Consider the following 13,643-nt stretch of genomic DNA (forward strand, 5'->3'; position numbering starts at 1 on the left):
ACAGAAAAACAATAAGTTCTAGTTATGTACATATATATAACAAAAGAATTATATAATCTATTATCGATAAGTGTATCTCGAAAAGTTAAACGATAAACTTTATACACAAGACATATAAAATTGCTCATCTCTAGTTAGTGCGGGAAATCGGGATACTACAAAAAAAAAAAAGAATTATAATAATAATAATATTTCTATACATAGTGCATACACAAAAAATAACACAACACACACATCTTTCATTTTTCACTCTACGATGATTGATTGATTGATTGATTGATTGATTGATTGACACTGCTCTTTTTGATACCTCGTTGATAAAAACAAAAAACAAGAACAAAATGTGTATGCGCTAAATATCTGAGACGTAAGCCCCAAAATATATGTATGTGTAGTCGAAACATTTTGAATGTATGTATGTATGTAATTGTAATTGTTTAAGTAGTTAGAAGATAACAACAACAACAACAACTCATTTATGATTGTAATTTTTGTATATTTTTAGATAACTTCGAAAAATTGAATTGCTAAGCTTTTTCAAAACAAACCATCTAAATGTGCATTACAACTAGAGTTTTAGATATCCTTTTCCCCAAAAAAAAAAACAAAAACAAAAACGAGAAAACAAAATACATGTATATGCATGTTTGTGCGTGTCCGAATGTATCTGAATGTGCGAATATTCTTCATAGTATTATATATATATATATATATTGTATCTATATGTATGTAGAACTTTTTTTTTTCCACATAAACGTTCTTTGTATTGGATCTGTGTGATAATCAGGTTGAGGATTTTCCATCCCCAGAGAAAGATGTTCTAGTTTAAGCTTGAATTGCAATCGTTAGCGATCGATAACATTGATCGATTAAAAGCTGCTCAATTTCCCAAGAAGAAGAAGAAGAAGAAAATCGAATCTCGTGAATTCGCCACATTCAGTATTGCATGCACATACTGCTCTATATATATATACTATATATGTATGTATGTTATCAACAATATGTTTGTTTGTTTTTTTTCTAAATTTCATACATCTGTGTATGTAACAATTAATAATTAAATAAATGCATATCAGTGAATACAATAAAAATAAAACACAAAAAAAATAACAAAATAACTAGAAACAACCAAAAATATATATAGATGTACATTCTCGTCACACATGCATACTATGTACATCTGTGATGTACGGATGTACATACTATGTGTGTGTATGTACGCATATTATTGTTAGTACATAAAATATGTATGTATGTATAATCAATCAATTCAAAGCAAAACAACAACAACAACAACAGCAACAACAAATTGTGTGTACATAAGCATAGAGTTAATATTATAAATGTAACATACAGATTGATATATTATATATATATATATATATACATATATATGTATACATGTGTGTATGTATTATATATATATAAATATAGAAAAGTAATAACTTCCATATTGAGTATTTTTCATATTACCTTTAATAGAATAAAGATTATCGTATTATTCAAAAATACCCCAAGTTCGCATTTTCCATGACAATTTTAGCAGCTGCAGCGTAATTCAAATTTTAACGACTGCTTTTTGCAACTCTTCAGTGCATTCCGATAAATATCAGAAGGTTATCGATTTTCATTTAATATTCTTTTTAATAAATCTATTGTGTGTTTAAATGTTGAATGATAAATGAATGTATAAATAAATGCCATAACAAAATATTATTTATTTCTACAATTAATTGTGCTCAGCTAGTTATCGACTATCGTGCTTGTTCGCCGTGCAGTCATCGATGTTGTATCGATATTGTTGAAAAGAAGAAAAATTCTCAATCGATAGTGGCAGGCGATATTTCTCCACCTCTATTAGTTGTTGTTCTTGGAGTTTACGTATCGGCGTAGAGAGTGAATTTAGTGTAAATTGTAGCACAACAAAATAAACAACCGCGAACAATATGTCTGAGGAAAAAAAGGTAAGTGTAAACTTGTTTAAAAACATTTTTATCAATGCTGCTGCTGCAATGATGACAAATACAATGTGCCCACAATAATGCCGGCTGACTGATGCGGCACACACACACACACACACACGCACGCACGCAAGCAAAAGACACAGACACAGAGGCTGGCATACAAACAAGCAAATGGCGCGCATGCAAAAGAATGAAATGTACAAACGAACAAGGAAATTGTGGTGTAAACAAAAACTGATATGCAATTAATATATTTTATTGCGATTTTATTGCGCAGGCTGAAACTGAGCATATCAATCTGAAGGTGTTGGGTCAGGATAATGCCGTCGTTCAATTCAAAATCAAGAAGCATACTCCTTTGCGCAAGCTAATGAATGCTTATTGTGATCGCGCTGTAAGTAATATACAACAAAAAAAAAAAAACGCCATTGCATTGGAATGCATTTCATCATCTCGTTTCTAACACAGGGCCTTTCAATGCAAGTGGTGCGTTTCCGTTTTGATGGCCAGCCAATCAACGAGAACGATACGCCTACATCTCTGGAAATGGAGGAGGGCGATACAATTGAAGTCTATCAGCAGCAAACTGGCGGCGGTTCTTTCATATCTCAGCAACAATTGTAATATTCCAACAACAACAGCAGCAACAACATGAATTATTCCAGTTTTTAACGATACATAACTATAAATATTTTTTTGTCCCATTGTACCGTCTCACTTCTTGAAATGTACAAAATGCATGCACATAATAAAACGTATTTTTAGCAAGTATTTTAATTTAGTCTTTATTCAATTCTTTATAGCTAATCCCGCCAGATTAATATCATCGGCTGCATCATTGTCATCGATGCTAAAATTGAACTTGAAGGGTTGCGCTGTTGCACTGCTTCCAGCAAAGAGACTGGAAACGTTCGTTTCCACAGCTGATTGTGGGGTTGTTGTTGTCGTTGTTGTTGTGGAGCTCGAGTCGGGTACGGCAAAATTAAAGCGAAAATCTTTGCCCGATGTCAACAGTGCTGATTTCTTAACAAAACTCGATTTCTTGTTCATCTCAGCAGCCGGTGTAAATTTAATTTCTTTGGAAGCTGCAATTAAAAACAAAAACAATAAAATGATTACTACCGCTGTGGAAAAGAGACAGCAAGCTGCACAGTTTGGAAGGAGACAACGAAAGACGGCAGCTGATTCTTCGTTTTCGTGACGTGCAAGGGCCACATGTATTCCTTGTCGTGTCGTGCAAGGGCCACATGTATTCCTTGTCGTGTCGTGCAAGGCCAGCACAATTAGTACACATGTCCTGCCAGGGCTGGCGACATGGAGTTTAAATGTGCTTAGCATGGCGCTATTTTCCGACATTTAATTGTTTAATTAATAATTGATTGCTCACCTAGAAGCATCTTCTTTTCCTCCTGCTGCATTTTCAAGCGATAATCGCCTAGTGCCAACTTCATCACCTGCCGCTTTTTAATTAGCGGTGCCGTATTGCTGGTCAATGTCTTCAAGTTCTTGGCTGTGTCCTCGGCTAAAATACACACATATGTACATATGTATGTCAGATTAATGCTTTATTTTGCCAATTTTTATTCAATTTTACTGACTTACCAATTTTTTGATTGAGCTTGCCGCTGTTTAGTGCCGTCTGCAGTTGTTGTACGCACCAACAAAGCTCCAATTCGAATTGAATATCGTTGTCGCCATCGAATGTCGTCTTCTTGGGTATTGCCTGTATTGGAGGGGGTTTATTTACTGATTTCGGACCTTTGCGGCGTTGCATCTTGTTTAGATTTTTTTTTTTTATTTATAAATATGGCATGTGCGTTGATTCAAAATAAAGAAACGCTCACACACACATGCGTGAGCGAAGGCACAATCATATGGTAATTGTGTGTTTGTATTTGTGAGCCAGCCACATGGATAACGCTTGCTTGACGTCACTATTGCCCTAAGACGGCGCTTATCGATACAATAAACTTTTCTAATTTTTGTGGTATAATTAAGAGTCTTTATAATAGTGCTATATACTATCAATAAATTATCATTATTTTAATGCGCGCCACTATCAATAATATTTCGTTGCATATGTTTATATTTCATTGTAAATTAAAATCGAATTTGTGGCGATTAATCGATTGGCAAATGCAACCTTAAAATTGCGACCATATGTTTATGTTTTCCAACACTACGCCACTAGTTGTGCTATCTAACGCGTTTCCGTTTCTGGCTCTGCTCTTTCTTTTTGACATTGTCGGCCGACTAAGGTGGGTGTGTTTTTTTTTGTGTGCTCCGACTTAACAATTTTTGCTAAAACGTGTAATTTCTGCTTTTGTTTATTATAGTAATTTTGTCGCTTAAACATTCAATATGGTTGCCGTGAAGAAACAGGTAAATACAAAAATAAAACAAAATGTTTTGCTGTTCAACATAACCTAACAATTTTTTCTTTTCCTTTCTCTTGGGACTTTGCAGAAGAAGGCTTTGGAGAGCACCAATGCTCGTCTGGCTCTGGTGATGAAGTCCGGCAAATACTGCCTGGGCTACAAGCAGACCTTGAAGACCCTGCGTCAGGGCAAAGCTAAGTTGGTGCTCATCGCCAGCAACACTCCAGCTCTGAGGTGAGAATCCACGTGCACGCAGTGTTGTGCCTGGAAATGTGTTTTAATTGCTACAGAGAAGTAGATTTCCATTACATCCAAGTAACGGTTGTTCGTTGTGTTGTGTTGTTGGTGGAACCATATGGAGTCTTGCTTAATGCTGACTGAGAAATATGATTCCAATCAAATTGTGGAAACTATGGAGTAGTAATACATATATCTCAAGCAGTGTAACAGAGACAGGTAGCTAGTTCTCTGTTCTTACCTCGTCTGCTGCATTACGCACGGCTCCAAAAATGGTTCCAGTAACTACGACGACGCCGCCACCAGATTTAAAGTTTGGAATACTTGGGGTAAGGAAATGGAATTGAAAACACAATATTAGAGTTGTATGTGATGATTTATGTAATTCCGATCGCCATGACGATTCCTTTTTATTACTAGAGACTCTTTCTGAAGCTCAAGTTAATAAGGATTGCCGTTTGGTATTGTAGCATATAGAATTAATGTATTCTTTTTGTTATTCTCCGTTTATAGGAAGTCTGAGATTGAGTACTACGCCATGTTGGCCAAGACCGAGGTCCAGCACTACAGTGGCACCAACATTGAGTTGGGCACCGCTTGCGGCAAGTACTTCCGCGTGTGCACCATGTCCATTACCGATCCTGGAGATTCGGACATCATCCGCTCGCTGCCCGACAACTAAGTAAATGATTACAACTAGTTTTCCGTTTTTTTTTTTTGCTGAAATAAAAAAAAAAAAGCTATTCGTAATTGTATTTGAAAAATGGTCTTATTTGTGTGTATCGATACAAAGTTCATCGAAAGTGAGAGTGTGTGGTGGCTGTGGTAATGTGTCGATAACAATCGAAAGTGCGCCTGCCTTGCAGCAGCGCATCTCTAGCAGCCGCATTTTGAACACCGATTGATTTGCTCAAGTTTGCAGCAGCAGCGTGTGTTGTGCTTCGTTAGTTGTGTGAATAGTAGTTAAAAGGGAATCACAAAACATGAGCCATCCCGGCAATCGATTTGTGGCACCTGGCCGACAGAATGCTGCATCTGGAGCAACAACGATACCCACGGTTGTTGCATCACAGCGTCGCAACTTGAAACGCAAATTGGACACAACGGATGCAGCGATGGATGCCAGCAGCAACCAGACGTTGATTATGTTTCAGGGACGCGACGAAAGCTATCCGGACGAACTCAATAAACTGATAATGCCGCTGTCCTGCCAACTTTGCAAATCCCAAATGACCTCGATGAAGAGTGCACGCGATCATTACGAGTCCAAGGCACACGATCGTCACATCAGCGCTTGGCTGGCCAAGAACTACACCGATGTGGGGCTGCAGACGCCGCCGGTGAAGCGCATGGTTAAACAGCATGGGACGACGGGACCCAATGCCTATCACTGTGAACTCTGTGACCTGCCGTTGACCTCGTTAACACATGCTCGACAGCATTATGCCGGGCGCAAGCATCAGCTGGTGGAGCAGAAGCGTTCGCGACCCTCGGGAGCTGGCTACTACAGCCAGGAGGGCAAATGGGTGCGCACAGGCAGCCGAGCCGAAGCGTTTGTGGACGACGGACGCTTTCGCATTGGCGAACAGTTTCTCACCCAGGCAGCAGCAGCAGCAGCTGCCACACCAGACTCCACAACTCCCGAGGAGCCCAAGGCCATTGAAGTGGTGCAGAGCAGCAGCAGCAGCAAAGCTGGTGAAACAGTTGCTGCCACCGACATGGATGCCACGTTGAGTTGTCGCATCTGTCAGATAAGCGTCACATCGGCATCACAAATCAAAATGCACATGGATGGCGCCAAGCACCAAAAGAATCTACGCAAACACCTGCAGGAGGAGGAGCAACCATCGGAGGAGATGAAACAGTCAACGACAAGTGATATTCCACTCTTGGCTGGCGATGTGGATCTGGCCATGTATCGAACGCCATCGAATTCGTACTATTGCAAGATGTGCAACAAGGCGATGAATCACATCAGCATTCTGCAACAGCATCTTCTGGGCAAGAAGCATCTCAAGGCGTCGCGTCAATATGTCGCCAGTTAAACAATGAAAAGTTTACACTTTGATTCGAAATGCCATTTAGCTTGGGCTTTAATTATGCATTAATATAAATTTAGTTGAAAAATATCGTATACAACTATCGTATAGCATTCAATTGCGATCCTATGCTGAAGCTAAAGAGTTCATCTAACGTACAAATGATTTATTATTTTTGTTTTTTTTTGTTACGAAAGTGATTTATAATGAAATGAACTAAGAAGAAAAGATTTATTGTGTTACAAATTATAATTTATAATGAAATGAACTAAGAAGAAATTCTTTATTATGTTACAAATTTTGATTTATAATGAACTGATTTACGATAAAATGCTTTATTGTGTTTAAAATTATAATTTATAATGAACTGATTTACGATAAAATGCTTTATTGTGTTTAAAATTATGATCTACAAAAAATGAATAACGCTAAAAAGCTTTATTATGTTAAAAGCGATGATTTTATGTGATTTTTTTAAGTAGTTACTTAGGAAGTTTATTTTAATGTGCTCAAAACAAATTATCCAAGATATGAATATAAAAAAAAATTGTCAATTTAATGATGATATATGAGAAACATTGAAAATGGAAATATAAACACAATTCGATAAACTATAAAAGGGAATATAAATGTTAATTAACAAATGTAAGCACAAAGTTAAAGTGAATCAAGCAGCATTATTCTACTATATAACGCTTTAATTCTCTATCCGTCAGCTGTTTATAATATCCAGGCTGTAAAACTTAATACAAAAGTAACTCAAGAGCTAATGCAACTGGAATTTTAAAGCTAAAAGCTCAAGTGTTTAAATTAAAACCGAATTTTTTTGTATGTTTTCGTTGTGAGAATTGATATAGAAAACAAAAAGTGAGAAAGTAAATAAAGTAATATGTTTTAAGGTTAAAACATTAAACTAAAATTCTGCGTTTAAATCAAGTCAATAACTTTCTTAGTTTAGTCAGTATAATGATTTAAAGTTAATGCTGTGATCCAGATTGATAAAGATAAAATTGAAACATTTGCAAATTCATTTACGATTTATTCTCGTAGATAATATAGTAGTATATAATATAACGTTAACATGTGTGTGTGTTTTTTTTCTTAATTTCACTTTTAGTTTGCTGATTTTTTTCTTTTTTTTCTCTCTTTTGGAAACAAATGTAAAACGCTCGAAAACAAATGCATTCTTTTTTTTTGTTGTTGTGTTCTTAAGAAATTACAAGGTATATATATAAATGGTTGTTTGTGTGTGTTCGTGTGTGTGTGTGAGCATCGGTAAAAATGCTGTCATTATTTACAAGCAATCTAGTTTAGAGCCGATCTACAGTTCCACATATCAGCTTGACGACACATTCCCTCTCCCTCACTCTCTTCCTCCCTCACTCTCTCTCTATTGTGAGGGCGAGAACTCGGTGGGGGCAAGGACGCGACAGTGCATCTCACGGATGAGGGGCACAGTGTAAGCGACGCATTCATCCCAGCCAGGAGAACGCCAAGCAGCCTCTCTGGTCTCCTTGCGATCCTGCAGCGATTTGTAGCCTGCGAAAAAGGAATAGTTTCAACAATTGAATTCGGATGTGTTAATGTTAATGTCCGATCCGAACTTACACCAAATGTGATGCACGTTATAGAGACGTCCGATCTGTGAGAAGAATCCAGCAAATGCCTCGTTGTTGTGCTTACGGAAATTGATCGCACGCGCCCAATTGTTGCCCCACTCGATCATCGTTCCCGGCGTCAAGCGGTAAGAACTGCAAAAAATTATCATACATCATTATAAATAAGTATAGTTGGATTTGAATTGCAATTCGATAGCGAGAAACTTGCCGCATTTCGTAAATGTTTTTGCCCTCGCGACTCTCGATTTGTGGCCAATAGCTGAAGGCCAACAGATATTGAAGATGGCGGGAACGCAAGAATTTCGAACGTTCGTTCATCAGCTTGAGATACTCGGGATCATTCCACAGATCCTCCTTGGCCTGATCGATCTTCTCAAAGCCTCCAGTGTATTTCCATAAATGCAGACACTGATCCATATCGCCCACTTGGACAGTCCATGAGGCAACCAAATTGCACGACAAACCCGACTTTTTGTCATTGATCAGACCAACAGTGTTCTTGCTGCAAATGTTTTCAAAAGAAATCGAGTTTGCATTAGAAAAGTTTTGGAATCGATCGTGATTAAAGAGAACGAGATGCTGTCAATTTGAGTACAACCGAAATTTGGAAACTACGATTAAGTTAAAATTTAGTTTGCTCTATAAAAGATATAAAGGTAATTCTTTGGCAAAATTTGTCTGAACTGAAACAATTTTAAAAATAAGTAAAGGTTATACTTATAGCTCGAGATTAGTACTATATATATTTTAGAAACCCTTTCTGTTTTACAGCTTGGGTTAAATGATTATGGATAACTCTCTTGTCAGTGAAAAAATCGTAAACTGAAATAACTTAAAAAAAAACTAATAAAGAATATTCTATAGCTCGGATTGATTTTAGGAACCTTTTCTGTTTTACACTTAATTAATCGTTATTTTTGTGGAATACAAACTTTCATTTTTGCAATCATCTTAAAACAGAAAATTAATTCCAAACTCATTCTAAACTCTAATTAAAATGCTGATCAAGAGGTACATATATAACCTTTACAAATTTTTAAAATTGTTTCAGTTGTTTTTTTTTTCTTTCTCAAAATTGACAACTTTTTTTGTATATATTTTTTTTCTTTACGAGGCATTTTCGCCAGAGAACAGCTTGAGAAGCAGTCTTTAAAACAGCCTACAGCTGAAGGGTTCTATTGCTATATAACTAATCCTCTATATTTGCTTTTTTAATTGATATATAACTTATTAATAATATTCATAGCATATCATCTACATTTGCTTTTTTAATTAAGGTATAACTTCTCAATATATAATTTTTTCTTTTTTTAATTGAGTTATAACTAATCAATAATATTCATAGATGATCCTCTACATTAGGTTTTTAATTGAGATATAACTGATCCTAAACATTTCCTTTTTCATTGAGGTATAACTTCTCATCTACATTTGCTTTTTTAAATAAGGTATAACTTTTCTATGATAGTCATAATCCTATATAATTTTTTCTTTTTTTAATTGAGTTATAACTTATCAATAATATTCGAAGATGCTTCTCTACATTAGGTTTTTAATTGAGATAGAACTTATCAATAATATTCATAACTGATCCTATACATTTCCTTTTTCATTGAGGTATAACTTCTCATTGCTTGAATCCTGATCGGTTTGTCTATATATACGCTTCCCTTATGCTTCTCTTTCAGCACTCTCAAAGTGTTGGGAATGGGAATAACACTCACTAGTTGTTCAGGTAGGCGCCCATGGAATCGGGACGCACATTATGCGTGTGGAGGGCATAGATGATTTCCTTGTCGCTGAGCATGCGACTGTGCGACTCCTTGGTGGGTTCAATTTTGCGCACCAACAGCTTGGAGAACCATGATTCCGAGTCCCGACAGCTGGCTGTCGTTGAGATTGATCTAAAAATGATGAAAAAATTAGTTATTATAAATGGAAAGTAGTGAAAGGTAGGTAATGAATTCATATTTTATGTTTATATGCGATATCTTGCAATTCTTATTATAATATTGTGTGGAAGAAGATTTTTTTTTATGATATTTTGAATTTTGTACTATGATATTATAAAGAAGAAGATTTATCTTGCTATATTTTGGAATTCTTATTAAAATATTATAAGGAAGAAGATCTATATTCATAAATATTTAAACATCTTGTTGTAGAAAAGCCTTTTAACTGCGATTGAAAGTTATTTAAAAAGGGAAGTTTTTATAGAAAAAGAATTAACGGAATGATATAGAGACTTTTAATAGTGTTGAAGGGATAAAAATTAATGTTGAATATTATATTCATGTTAGTAAATACATTTTTCAAGTAAATCCTTTAACTACCCATCAAAGGTCATATCAAAAAGAAACAAACAACAAATGCAGTTCATATAGAAAACGACCAACAAAATGATACCGACTATATAGTACGATTTGAATAATGTCTTATCGGGGAGATAGGGAATGGGAGTTTTGGGGATGTTGTCTTACCTGATAGCGATTAGAGCGGCATTATTGTTGGCCAGGGAGCAGATGTTACGTATGTTCAACATTTTCGCACTGACGACGATGATGACGGGATCAAAATACGTTGGATGGTTGGGATGGGAAACTGTGTGTGGGAAATCAATTGCATGTTATTTACTCTGATGCTTCTTCTTCTCCTTAGCTTTGCTGTTGTCGTTGTTGTTGTTGTTGTACCGCTGTTATCACCGGCTGCGTGTCTGTATGTGTGAGTGTGTGTGCGTGTGTATTTTGCATTGCCCTCGTGTACTTTAGTCAAGGTGAAGTCAGAGTCAGACGAAACAAACAATCTCTTGCTCCCCGCCTCCCCCAAAATAATGCTCTCCTTACACACACACACACATGTGCATAAATGCATACATATACATATATGTATGCATGTGTGTTGGATATTTAAATTGCAGTCCCACTTCGCTCACCTCTTTCCTTGTGGATACACTTACAAATGTTGTCTGCCCCGTCGAACGCTAACGGATTATGTTCGTTTTGTAAATATATCAATATAGTTATATATACTCTATACACATTGGCTTCGCATTCAATCTTATCATTTGAGCAATGCCCAAAAGCAACAACTAAATTGAGCACACTGTTTGTTGTTGTCCGTTTTTGTCTTTATTTCCCACACTCACCTGTAATGCGTGTTGCAGTCTTTTATACAGGGTTTTTGTATTAAAAAAAAAACGTTTTTTTTTATAATTAATTTGCTAATAAGTTGTTATGTATATGTTTATATTTAAACAAAAAGAAAACTAAAAAATTTGTGCTATAAATAAATTGGCGATAGGCTGCACGAAATATCGATAGGCATTGCGACAGATGAGCTAGCGCTATCGATAGGTCAGCGCCGCTAGTGTGAGGAGTGAGGAGCACAAATTGTTGTAGTGCTAGAAGTGTAACTACTAATCACTCAATATGCAGGTTAGTGCTTAGTTTGTTCAGCATTAAAAATGCATAAATATTTAAAATTGAGATGTGAACTTATATCGTTTGTAGAAATTTATACTTTCTATATTAATTTATAATTCAGGGTTTTCTTGATTACTCGTGATGTTTTCGATAGGCACTCACGAGTAAGTGCAGCTCAATATGTACTCACATTGCAAGCGATTGTCACATTTTGTACCATAAGCGGTACATTTGTAATTTATTGGTACACTTACATGCAATGCAATATTAAGTGAATTTGGTAACTTTTGTTTGTTGTACCAACTGTGAACCGTGATGACGTCCCCAGAGAGAAAGAGAAAGAGCGAGCGAAAGGCACTGATGATGAAGGACATTATTGCGCGGCCCCTTCAAAGTTTCTTTTGGTCAGGCAAAAAATTGATGGGGCAGCATTTTTTGGCACAGCCAGTAAAAGTGATGACCACAAAAGTTGGCAAATATGAAAGTTTGTTTTTATACCCGCTACCCATAGGGTAGAAGGGTATTATAACTTTGTGCCGACAGGAAATGTATGTAACAGGTAAAAGGAGGCATCTCCGACCCTATAAAGTATATACATTCTTGATCAGCGTCAACAGCCGAGACGATATAGCCATGTCCGTCTGTCCGTCTGTCCGTATGAACACCTAGATCTCAGAGACTATAAGAGATAGAGCTATAATTTTTTTTCGACAACATTTGTTATGTTTGCACGCAGATCAAGTGTGTTTCAAATTTTTGCCACGCCCACTTCCGCCCCCCGCAAATCAAAAAAATCGAATAACAAGTGTAATTTTAAAGCTAGAGCTACGAATTTTGGTATATACAATAATTACTATAGTATTTATGATTCCTGAAAATTTGGTTGCGATCAGAAGTTGTGGAAGTTATTAAAGAAATACTTTTGTACTAGGGGTCTGAGTTGCTTTGGCCGACAATCTGGAACATTGTGCCGTTTATGGTATATTTTGAATGGTGTACTATATCGATATACCACATATACCATTCGGTATATTTTTTAGTATTTTTGCAGTATATTTGGTATATTTTGAGAAAATACCGCAAAATATATTTCATTTATTCAAAATGGGTAGCGGGTATCTCACAGTCGAGCACACTCGACTGTAACTTTCTTACTTGTTTTTTTATGTTTATGATTTGAGAGGATTGCATATTTCATAAGGAGGCGAAGACAAAGTGAAACAATTTGAATGGTTCTTATATTTGAAAGTATGTATTTTGATTTACTTGTAATATAGCATGACGACAATCATGACAATTCACAATTACCGCAATTTAACAATATTTTGTTTGGTTTTGGGTTGTTGTTTTTTTGTTTTTGTTTTTGTAATGGTTACCATTAACTTAGTGATGTATACAAATCAATTGAAAATTCATTTTAACTATACAATAATATGTTTTTTGTTGTTGTTCTTGTTGTTGTTGTTGTAAATATAATTTGGGCTAGTGGAATGAGGATTAAAATGTTAGGATTATGTAAAGTACACACAGGTTTTACACATTTTTATTTATCGCCTTAACGTCTTGACATTTTACAATATTTACAAACATACTAATCTGGCCAAAAATCACACACAAAAAAAAAAAAAAAAACTAAACAAAAACTTTGCTTAAAAAATACTACAAATAATAACTTAATTTATGTAAGTGATAGTTTAACTCTTACTTACACATCGAACCCAACATAATCAGATCAATTCGAAAATTCCTCAGTTTCGAAATTCCGAATAGTTCTGTTATAACAAATCTTAACTCATTTATATTTTTTGTTGTTTTCGTTTTTCTTTTTTTTTATACAAATTTCTTAATTTTGTTGTTGTTCTTGTAATTTTCTATAATATAATTAGTAACATATATGGTATGTAGATAAGAAAGTTGGGCAAGTTCTTGTCAAGTGTGTTTTTTGTTTTATAAACGGATTTCTGCTACTAAAGACAAAAGAATA

The 13,643-nt window shown here is 35.6% G+C and overlaps 5 protein-coding genes across 6 annotated transcripts; 3 read left to right on the forward strand and 2 right to left on the reverse strand.

Annotated features, from left to right (window-relative positions):
* Positions 1-1,843: 1,843 nt before the first annotated feature.
* LOC117576163 (small ubiquitin-related modifier 3-like) lies at positions 1,844-2,735 on the forward strand. Its single transcript, XM_034260742.2, has 3 exons — positions 1,844-1,964; positions 2,242-2,358; positions 2,433-2,735. Exons 1-3 carry the CDS (start codon positions 1,947-1,949, stop codon positions 2,586-2,588), a joined length of 291 nt encoding a protein of 96 aa, XP_034116633.1. The 5' UTR covers positions 1,844-1,946; the 3' UTR covers positions 2,589-2,735.
* LOC117576122 (UPF0488 protein CG14286) lies at positions 2,729-3,833 on the reverse strand. Its single transcript, XM_034260684.2, has 3 exons — positions 3,567-3,833; positions 3,352-3,486; positions 2,729-3,049 (listed from the first exon to the last, which is right to left on the reverse strand). The coding sequence occupies exons 1-3, from the start codon at positions 3,736-3,738 to the stop codon at positions 2,754-2,756; spliced, it is 603 nt and encodes a 200-aa protein (XP_034116575.1). The 5' UTR covers positions 3,739-3,833; the 3' UTR covers positions 2,729-2,753.
* Positions 3,834-4,149: 316 nt separating this feature from the next.
* Positions 4,150-5,334, forward strand: LOC117576139 (60S ribosomal protein L30). The gene is made up of 4 exons (XM_034260708.2): positions 4,150-4,222; positions 4,301-4,346; positions 4,431-4,576; positions 5,093-5,334. The coding sequence occupies exons 2-4, from the start codon at positions 4,326-4,328 to the stop codon at positions 5,259-5,261; spliced, it is 336 nt and encodes a 111-aa protein (XP_034116599.1). The 5' UTR covers positions 4,150-4,222; positions 4,301-4,325; the 3' UTR covers positions 5,262-5,334.
* Positions 5,335-5,430: 96 nt separating this feature from the next.
* Positions 5,431-6,823, forward strand: LOC117565836 (zinc finger protein 346). The gene has a single exon (XM_034245150.2). It carries the CDS (start codon positions 5,563-5,565, stop codon positions 6,622-6,624), a length of 1,062 nt encoding a protein of 353 aa, XP_034101041.1. The 5' UTR covers positions 5,431-5,562; the 3' UTR covers positions 6,625-6,823.
* An 813-nt stretch (positions 6,824-7,636) lies between these two features.
* LOC117571737 (protein NipSnap) lies at positions 7,637-11,545 on the reverse strand. Of its 2 annotated transcripts, none has more exons than XM_034254058.2 (6): positions 11,383-11,545; positions 10,718-10,838; positions 9,962-10,141; positions 8,446-8,739; positions 8,227-8,369; positions 7,637-8,157 (listed from the first exon to the last, which is right to left on the reverse strand). In XM_034254058.2, exons 2-6 carry the CDS (start codon positions 10,777-10,779, stop codon positions 8,009-8,011), a joined length of 828 nt encoding a protein of 275 aa, XP_034109949.1. In that variant the 5' UTR covers positions 10,780-10,838; positions 11,383-11,545; the 3' UTR covers positions 7,637-8,008. The 2 variants fall into 2 exon arrangements, with proteins under 2 accessions (XP_034109949.1, XP_034109960.1); XM_034254069.2 differs by lacking the exon at positions 11,383-11,545 and adding an exon at positions 11,170-11,274.
* Positions 11,546-13,643: the final 2,098 nt, after the last annotated feature.

The sequence above is a fragment of the Drosophila albomicans genome, chromosome X, assembly GCF_009650485.2.
Source record: "Drosophila albomicans strain 15112-1751.03 chromosome X, ASM965048v2, whole genome shotgun sequence".
Classification (NCBI taxonomy): Eukaryota; Metazoa; Arthropoda; class Insecta; order Diptera; family Drosophilidae; genus Drosophila; species Drosophila albomicans.

Coding starts and splice junctions, on each gene's coding strand:
- LOC117576139 (XM_034260708.2), top strand. CDS start 4,326: ATGGTTGCCGTGAAGAAACAG. Junction 4,347..4,430: donor TGGTTGCCGTGAAGAAACAG/GTAAATACAAAA, acceptor GGGACTTTGCAG/AAGAAGGCTTTGGAGAGCAC. Junction 4,577..5,092: donor AGCAACACTCCAGCTCTGAG/GTGAGAATCCAC, acceptor CTCCGTTTATAG/GAAGTCTGAGATTGAGTACT.
- LOC117576122 (XM_034260684.2), bottom strand. CDS start 3,738: ATGCAACGCCGCAAAGGTCCGAAATCAGTAAATAAACCCCCTCCAATA. Junction 3,487..3,566: donor CAAGCTCAATCAAAAAATTG/GTAAGTCAGTAA, acceptor TGTGTATTTTAG/CCGAGGACACAGCCAAGAAC. Junction 3,050..3,351: donor GGAAAAGAAGATGCTTCTAG/GTGAGCAATCAA, acceptor TTTTAATTGCAG/CTTCCAAAGAAATTAAATTT.
- LOC117571737 (XM_034254058.2), bottom strand. CDS start 10,779: ATGTTGAACATACGTAACATCTGCTCCCTGGCCAACAATAATGCCGCT. Junction 10,142..10,717: donor GCCGCTCTAATCGCTATCAG/GTAAGACAACAT, acceptor CATCATTTTTAG/ATCAATCTCAACGACAGCCA. Junction 8,370..8,445: donor AAAAACATTTACGAAATGCG/GCAAGTTTCTCG, acceptor AATTTTTTGCAG/TTCTTACCGCTTGACGCCGG.
- LOC117576163 (XM_034260742.2), top strand. Junction 2,359..2,432: donor ATGCTTATTGTGATCGCGCT/GTAAGTAATATA, acceptor TTTCTAACACAG/GGCCTTTCAATGCAAGTGGT.
- LOC117565836 (XM_034245150.2), top strand. CDS start 5,563: ATGAGCCATCCCGGCAATCGATTTGTGGCACCTGGCCGACAGAATGCT.